Genomic DNA, 9,286 nt, shown 5'->3' with positions numbered 1-9,286 from the left:
GGTAGAAGGCTGAAATTGGGCAGGCTCATTCCTTACAGCTTACTTACAAAAGTTGGGTAGGTTTCATTTCGAAATTCGTGTAATGGTCATAACTGGAACGTATTTTCGTTCATATACTGTAATAGAATGCAGCTCGATAGCCATGGGAGGCGGAGTTTCAGTATTAAAACATTTAACCAATCACATTTCAGCCATCATTTGTTGCCAGGCAGAGAGGCTTTTACAATCTGTTGTGGAGGCACTCTAACACAGAATAAATGTCGATTAACCTTTTGCTTCAACCAATCAGATTTTGAGTTGGTGTCAGTAGGGCCCTCTAGCAGGCGTATGGCAACGTCACCGTATTCAGACCCATTGATTGGATAGAAGCCGATATGAGGAACTCACGAGGCCATTGAGCGCACTGCAAAGCGCTCCGGCGAAGATCGCTCGCGTGCACTACAGCCAACTCCATGGCAGGATTCTGGACAATATTATTTGCCAGACACAGACCAGATTTCAAGACCATGAAAACCTGGTGTTTGTCACGCCCTTGAGCACCAGAAGTTTGGGAATACAAGAAAAATTTCACGCATGCAGCCTTCTTCAGTTTAACACAAGAGCCACGGAGCGCTTTTTGATCTGTCTTGGCTAAAAACAGAACTGACTGTTATGTATGCCATGGATGATTTTGCAGGAGAATCTCCCACTGATCTCCTTGACTTCCTTCATCAGAAAAATCTGAATGAGAGCATGGGGCAGCTGTTCACATTGGTATATTTGGTGGTGAGCATTCCTGTGTGCACTGCTTCTGTCGAGCGGCAATTTTCAGTCCTAAAGCGAAATCAAACTTATGCCAGAAATGCCATAGGGCGGGTTCGCCTTTCATCATTAGCTTTGATGGCGATAGAAAGTGAGGTTTTAATGGAACTGAAGCCAACAGATAATCCGTACGACAGAGTAATTGAACTGTTTTTGAGGAAAAAAAGAGGACAATGGATTTTGTTTACAAATAATCCGAATTTTTGGTGAGTAAAATACTGCGATTTTCCTAAATAATTTTTATGGGTTAATATTGATGTTTTTTATGTGTGTCGCGGCTGTGGCTGCAGTAAATTAACTTGTTCATCCCTGGTTTGTCTATGAAATAAAGGCATTTATTGTGGCTACAGGAGTATATATATATATAAAACGCAGAAAAACAGATCACCAATTGAAGCTTTATGAATAATGGATACTTTATTCGCCATCAATAATTGTTTTGGTAAAGCCATACTCAGTGTAATCCTCCTTCCATGTTCTAATTTTTTAGCGACTAGCCATGATTAAATGAATGGTAAAAAGTAAGAAGCGAGGGTGACTTATTCAGCCAGGCAGGTGACAACTCAATAGCTCGAATTTGGATATAAGTAGGTTCTATTTAGTCAACAGAAATATCTTTGGTAGGAATGTAAGTTGAATTTAGTCTTTAAATTTCTATGGTGAAGAAAAATTTATGCAATGCTGATTAAATTTACCTTTCATTCCTACCAAACATATTTCTGTCGACTAAATAAAATTACTATAACTTTTAACAAGCAGCATATTGCACTGATACTGAATAGCCTGCCTATATATATATATATATATATACACACACAGTAATCCCTCCTCGATCGCGGGGTTGCATTCCAGAACCCCCCGCGATAGATGAAAATCCGCGAAGTAGAAACCATATGTTTGTATGGTTATTTTTATATATTTTAAGCCCTTATAAACTCACCCACAGTGTTAACATTATTAGAGCACTCTAGACATGAAATAACACCCTTTAGTCAAAAGTTTAAACTGTGCTCCATGACAAGACAGAGATGACAGTTCTTTCTCACAATTAAAAGAATGCAAATATATCTTCTCTTCAAAGCAAGCGCGTCAGGAGCAGAGAATGTCAGAGAGATAGAGAGCGTGACAGAAAACAAACAATCAAAAATCAATACGTGCTGTTGGGCTTTTAAGTATGAGCACCGCGATAAAGCAGCCGCAAAGAAGGGAGCAATGTGAAGGTAAGTCTTTCAGCATTTTTTAGAGTAGCCTCCGTATCTTCTAAACAAACAGCCTCTGTGCAAACAGCCCCTCCGTCAGGCACAGAGAACGTCAGAGAGAGAGCGCGCGAGATTAAAGCAAACAATCAAAAAATCAATACGTGCTTTCATTTCTTAGAGGAGCGTCCATATCCTCCAGGCAAACAGCCCCTCTGCTCACACCCCCTCCGTCAGGCGCAGAGAATGTCAGAGAAAGACCGAGAAAAGCAAGCAATCCACTCGGGGAAGCACATTGTATATCATTGAGGAGTTTTAGTTAATATGTATTACGTGCTCTGATTGGGTAGCTTCTCAGCCATCTGCCAATAGCGCCCTTGTATGAAATCAACTGGGCAAACAAACTGAAGAAGCATGTACTTTAAATTAAAAAACCATTGTCCGTGAAATCCGAGAACCAGCGAAAAATCCGTGATATATATTTAGATATGCTTACATTTAAAATCCGCGATAAAGTGAAGCCGCGAAAGTCGAAGCGCGATATAGCGAGGGATTACTGTATATATATATATATATATATATATATATATATATATATATATATATATATATATAAAAACAGTAACAAAACAATTACATTGATTACATTGACAATCATGTTACGTTATTTTCAAAATGTTTCCTTTTCTTTTTCATTACTTCTTTAACACACTACTTCTCCGTACTTATTTCAGTGGTATGACGCCACTGTCGGCCGCCATATTAAACTTCCAACGGTCTTTGTTACTTATGGGCCCATCTTCGAAAATTTGGTACGTGGGTTCCCAACGCTAACTGAATCCTACTTACGTACATATATACGTCCATAGCCTGCAGCTCGGTCACCGTGTGAGGCGGCGTTGGGTCCCCCATCCAAACGCCTCCCACGTTGTTGGCTGCCTGCCTATATAAGGCCCTCCGTCGCTCCGGTCTCTACATTCCCTTCCTTGCTTTGCCACAGGATTCACGTCTCCCTGCTGATAACTACAGCCTTTTTATTTAATCCACGGCTTCTCCGCTGTTTTATTGTTCGTTTATTATGATTATAGTTATTGTGTAGGTATTTTAGACTTACTTTACATTGTTCAGGTACCCATTCCCTTTATCGTTCCAACCGTACCCCCATTAACATGTCTATTGAGGTGATCACCATCGATCAAAGAACTGTCACTTACTGAGTGGTTTCCATTCCCAGAGATGGCACCTACCTTTTCCATTCTCTTTGTTACATATTGCACGGCCATATCAGGCTCACTCTTGATATCCGGAGGAACATTGTGTCTTGTGTATTGAATGACTGGGACAGGTTCAAGGTGTGGACTGATGACGTACAGGAGATAATTATACTACACAGGAGCACTATAAAAGAGTGAAATGTTTAAGCCCTTCACCTATGGTTCTGCATGTGAGTTGATGGCTGCCGGTGAATTGTTCGGTTGTCGCTTTCAAGTGTACCAAAATGGCCAAATATTTTACACCTTTCGACAACCGCCAATGCCTCTTAAACATCTTAGATTCACAGGTGACGATTTCAGTAGTGGACACTTTGATGTTTATGAATGTTTAAACTCTCAAAAACTGGATGTGAAGTTATCACTGAAACCGGTTGTGTGCTTACAACGCTTGACAGATGCCGAATGTCACTTCAACACAACAAGTCCTGCAAATACTGTCGTAATTGAAACAAACCATGAAACTCAAACCGATTATGACATCAGCAATCCAAGCTGTGAGATTTGAGACAAGATTACTTTTCACATGGCCAACTGTATGTTGCATGCTCAAGAGTAAGCTCAGCGCACAGCTTGGTCATATTACAACTGGAGGGCCGAACTGACAATGTGTTATACAAAGAGATCCTTAACAAATAATTATTGGTATATTTTCCCTCAGTTTACAAAGGTTTCATTTTCTTCTTAATAAAAATTTTAAGGCAGTACTTCGCCGATGCGAAGCGCGGGTATTTTGCTAGTCAGTAATAAGAATGACTTAAGACTGTGATTTTGCATCATTTACATGCAGCTCTGTCTCAAACATATAGCCCTTCTCCATTCCGAACCGTCTAGCAATGTGTGCTTGAAATGATTACGAAGATTATCAGGTATTGGTGCTTGAGGAACACAAAGCGATAATCACCCTTGACTTGCTCTTTGCAATCATGAAAATTCAGTTTCATTAAGTTTAATAAAATAATGCAAGTATTAAATTACTTTCTTTGTTTACCCGAATTTTTGTAAAGCAGCTAATCATAATTTAGGGGAAGCATGAAATTAAAATAGTAGTTAGTTTTCATAAAATTCTATCACTTGTCAATGTAGCTTAAGCACCTGGATGGTACAGAGGTTTACTTTTTTACCTTTTATAAATTATTCACACATGTCTGGGTTTAGCAGATTACCAAAAAGAAAAACAGCAGGCCAACATAAACAAAATACTATAAAGCACTTGTGCTTGTTAAAAACTCAACTCCTATCATAATGGACATCTGTGCAATGATCAATGTATGATTGTAAACCATGGGGACACGTGTTAATATACAATTCAATTATATAAATAGGTTTTTACCTGGTTCCAACTTGATTATCTTAACTGCTGCCAAGTCTCCAGAATGTATGTTTCGTGCCTGAGAATAGAAAAGAAACAGCTGAATCTAACTTCTTAAGTGTGAAGAATTCCAAAATACGCATTCAAGTACTTGATAAACAGCTAAAGTGGCCACTGTTTTTTGGTGGGATCTACACTGACCTTCATTTTAAATTGCTATGGCACTTTGTACCAAACCATGCTTTCACACCACACCTAAGTGGAGCAAAACATTAATTGTACTTGTGGTTCACCACTAGCTTTGCAAAAGCTTAAGCTCATACTTAAAAAAAATAAAAAAGACAGCTAGTATGCATCAGTTGTTGAACAATCAATACTTAAACGTAGCTGGTTTTGTCAAGTACATTACATTACATTTAACATATTTGCATATTTTGTTTGAGTCAGTGACTAATCAGAAATAGTCACCAAACATTAAATAGATAAAAACTATAGAATATACGTCCAATTATTTTTTAAAACCCAATTAAACTTACTTCAATGTCAGGTGATCCTGATATTGGTTATAAAAATATACAGTACATATGAAAGGCTTTAACAAAAAATATAAGTGATATGTTTTGAAAAATATCTTTAAGCTTATAATTTACCAACCATTGTGAGAAATAACATTGACCAGTTTAAGACTACTAGCACTTAAAGTTTATTATTACTTAAAACAGAGGGAACTGATATCTAAAAATCTATTACAAATGCAGGGATACCATTTACATTTTACCAAACCTGGTCAAAATTACCAGGAGTCTAATCTAGCTGCACTTAATTAGAGGAAGTTGGAAATCCAACCATCCAGAAGAGACTGTTTGATCAATTACACAAAAGAGACAGACTCTAACCTCATCAATCCTACACTTGTACCCCTAATCTGGATTTCTGCTATGTGCAGACATGAAACTCTGCTACTAACTTACAAAGTTGTTAAGTTGCATCATTCTTGACGATTTTTGTGTTAACCCCCGGTTTATCTTTATTATTCTACTCCGCAGTACAGTTATCGACAGGCATGCATCTTGCTCAGAGGCTGCCACATTGCTAAAGTTTTAGTGTGAAGCTATTTGGTTGATAAAGTTAAAACTGAAAGCCTCTTACAGTTTAAATCCATTATTGCTTTATTTGGATATATTAAAACTGACCTTTTTAACCACAACATTACATCTGACAAATATGTACATTCCATTAACAGTTAACCATCAACTGTCTGCTGAATTTATTCTGTTTTGCATTCTTTAATTCTAATCTGCTGGCAAAATACAAAAATGTGGGAGAAAACCAGAGCAGACTGGAAAAGGTTACTGCCAAAAAAAACACAAACTATGCATAAAGCTAGGTCCTCTGGATTTTGAAGAAAGCTGGTTCAATTGCTTCTTACAAAAAACAGCACCCCTGGTCACTCTGCCATGGGTGCCACCACCTTTGCTGTTATCCTAATGACGCATATGATGGTCTTTTGCACTTGAAGTGTAGGATTTGTATTTGTGATACTATCAGTTGGCTTGTGTAATATGCTTCACTGTCATTAGCTGTCCCCATTGTCCTTTTCCTATCACCTGCACCACTGCTTGCCATGAGAAGGACCCAAAGCCCAGTAACGTTGCAGAGGAAGCCAGCATCTCCAGATCTTTGGTCACACACGACTTTCTGCTGCACTTGAAATGTACGACTTACTTTTGCAATGAAAAGGGTCAGTTAGTCTTTGCAATAAGCTTCACTTTTAGCAGAGGACAACGCATTTTATGTGTCAGCTATGTAGCATGTGTGTGCTGCTGTTATTTTCCTGTCAGCTAGAATGCATGGCTGTGCTGGCACTTGCCATGAATAGGACCCAAAGCTTAATTACATCAGCAACGTAGCCCGTACCTCCAGAGTTTGGGTCATGTTGAGCATCTCATGTCATAAGTTCATGATAAAGACAAAGGTCAAAGATCAAGACCTAGTGGTTTGAGCATTTTTGTGCGACAGACAGACTGCCCTTATATATATATATATATATATATATATATATATATATATAATCTATACTAATAAAAGGCAAAGCCCTCACTCACTCACTCACTGACTCACTGACTCATCACTAATTCTCCAACTTCCCGTGTAGGTAGAAGGCTGAAATTTGGCAGGCTTATTCCTTACAGCTTACTTACAAAAGTTGGGCAGGTTTCATTTCGAAATTCTACGCATAAGGGTCATAACTGGAAGCTAGTTTCGTGTGACATCATCAAGCCTCCTACGTAAGTACGTAGAGAACAAGGAAGATTCCAAACAGCGATGAGCACAAAACGCCATTTCACAATTGAGAAGGCAGAAAAACATTATGAAGCAAATGATGCATACAAGCATATTCATAAGTACAGCTACTGCGGAAACAAAGCACGGCGTGAACCGTAAGTTTATATTAAATTAAGTTCATAGACAGGCTGCCACTAGCGTTTGTAATTTAGTGCCTGCCCATATAAGGCCGCCCATCAGCGGCAATCCAATACAAACACTGCGGTAAATGTTCACGGGTGAAGGACTGTGCTTATGCAGAGGAAGATGAGATGGTCAGGGTGGTGTTTGGCACAAACTCATTGAAACCGCGAGAGAAACTTTTAAGTGCGGGTCTTAGCTGACATTACGAGATGGCACCAGTACAGCTGGGAACCTTCGATGCAAGAACACCAAGCGGCTCACGTGAACTGACGCAATGCGCAGACAAAAGCAACAGTTCCAAAGAGTGCTGAACAAAACCGAATTACACAATTGAGAAGGCAGCAAAAAAATATGAAGGCGTCTTATACATACAATCATATTCATAAGTGCAGCTACTGCGGAAACAAAGCACACGGTGGAAAAAGTGAATGTCCTGCTAAAGGAAGACAGTGTAAAAAAACCCGTGCATGCAGTTTGTCACATCACAGATAAAAGGAAGACGAGCTGTTTATTGATGCAGTAAGGAACTAATCGATGAATGAAACCTCTTATCTTTACAACGATTGACAAACACGGAATGTAACTTGAACACATCCTACAAATCTGAGCCTGATTGAAAGAAATAATGATAATCAAATCCTTGATGACAGCAACATTCAATAACACTCACAAAACAATTACTGTATATTGACAATCATGTTCGTTATTTTTAAAATGTTCCCTTTTCTTTTCATAACTTCTACTTCTCCACTGCTGTACACTATATATATATACATATATATATACATACATATATATATATATATATACATATATATATATACACATACATATATATATATATATATATATACACATATATATATATATATACACATATATATATATATATATATATATATATATATACATATATATATATATACATATATATATATATATATATATATATACATATATATATATATATATATATATATATATATATATATACATATACATATATATATATATATATATATATATATATATATATATATATATATATATATATATATATATATATATATATATACCGGATCTACAATACATACTTTAGCATAGACAAGCCACTTTAGCGCTGCCACACGCTGTGGCTAATTGTAGAGTCTTCGCCTCTACGCGCGACATTCGAGGTTCGATTCGAGAGGGGTGTACTGACTATGTACACGCATGCTACCTGATTCATTTTACCTTTCATCTCCTTGGTTTGGGACGTATGAAAAAATATTAGGTTAGCAGAATCATGTTACGTTATTTTTAAAATTTTCCCTTTCTTAGCACAAGCACAGCTGAGAAGCTTCGATGCATGTACTCCATAACGCGTTAAAAATAACGCATTTAATCACACTTTCAATTCCAAGCAAGCGGGAACTTTTGTCAATGCATGATTTCCTGGTACATCCATTACACTGATGCACACATCACAGCTACAAAAATGTTAGAGTCGGAATAAAGCGCGTTCCTACGACTGATCATTTCGACTACCCGAGCGAAGCCTTGATAAAATCATGGTTTTGTGCACACTGAAAAGCAAGAAAAATTAGATGCATTACAGAAAGCAGACTTTGTGGCTCTTACTGGGGATCATTGGACTTCCGTGACCGTTAGTAATTCTAAATACATCTAATTACAAAATGTTCAATGATCACACTGTTTTAGCCTAATGTACAAAATAATTTTGGCTAAGGTTACTCAGAGTTTAAAGATTAAGCTGGTCAAATTACCTTTTATGTTTCTGACTTATTTTTTAAGAAGAAAACTGCACTTTATGTTGAAATTTTGGTTATTATTATTTAAAGACAATACTATTCTGAAAATGTACTTAAAGTACTTAAACTACCACTTTATTTTTAAGTCTGCCCAATTTTAACCAGGGATGATATTTTTGTTTCTGTTTTGAATTCAAATGCAGTTTAAAAGCTTTTTTTTTCAGAAATTAAAACAGCTTCAGTTTACAATATTCATGTCCATGTCTATTATTTGATTCTGTAAGCCCACTAAAACTGTTTTAAATTAAAAAAAAAAAACATTTGCGATTTGGGGCAAATTTACGTGTCGATTACATACGATTAATCAAGATTAATTCTAACACAGCCTCTAATTAATTGGATTAATTTTTTTAATCGAGTCCCACCCCAATATATATATATGTAGATATATATATGTAGATTTGTATATATATGTGTATATACAGT

General features: G+C 37.0%; 1 protein-coding gene across 3 annotated transcripts in view; it reads right to left on the bottom strand.

The window, feature by feature from the left end:
* map4k5 (mitogen-activated protein kinase kinase kinase kinase 5) overlaps positions 1-9,286 on the bottom strand; it is a 173,643-nt gene that overhangs the window by 134,076 nt on the left and 30,281 nt on the right. The window contains exon 3 of one of the 3 annotated variants that reach the window (XM_039742141.1): positions 4,602-4,659. The exons of the other annotated variants lie outside the window; for them this stretch is intronic. Coding sequence (XP_039598075.1) covers positions 4,602-4,659 — 58 coding nt within the window. The remainder of the gene's footprint in view (positions 1-4,601; positions 4,660-9,286) is intronic. 3 annotated transcript variants of the gene reach the window in all.

Source organism: Polypterus senegalus, chromosome 18 (genome assembly GCF_016835505.1).
Source record: "Polypterus senegalus isolate Bchr_013 chromosome 18, ASM1683550v1, whole genome shotgun sequence".
NCBI classification, from domain to species: domain Eukaryota; kingdom Metazoa; phylum Chordata; class Cladistia; order Polypteriformes; family Polypteridae; genus Polypterus; species Polypterus senegalus.
Note: the sequence above shows the minus strand (reverse complement) of the source record. Positions and strands in the feature narration are given on the sequence as shown.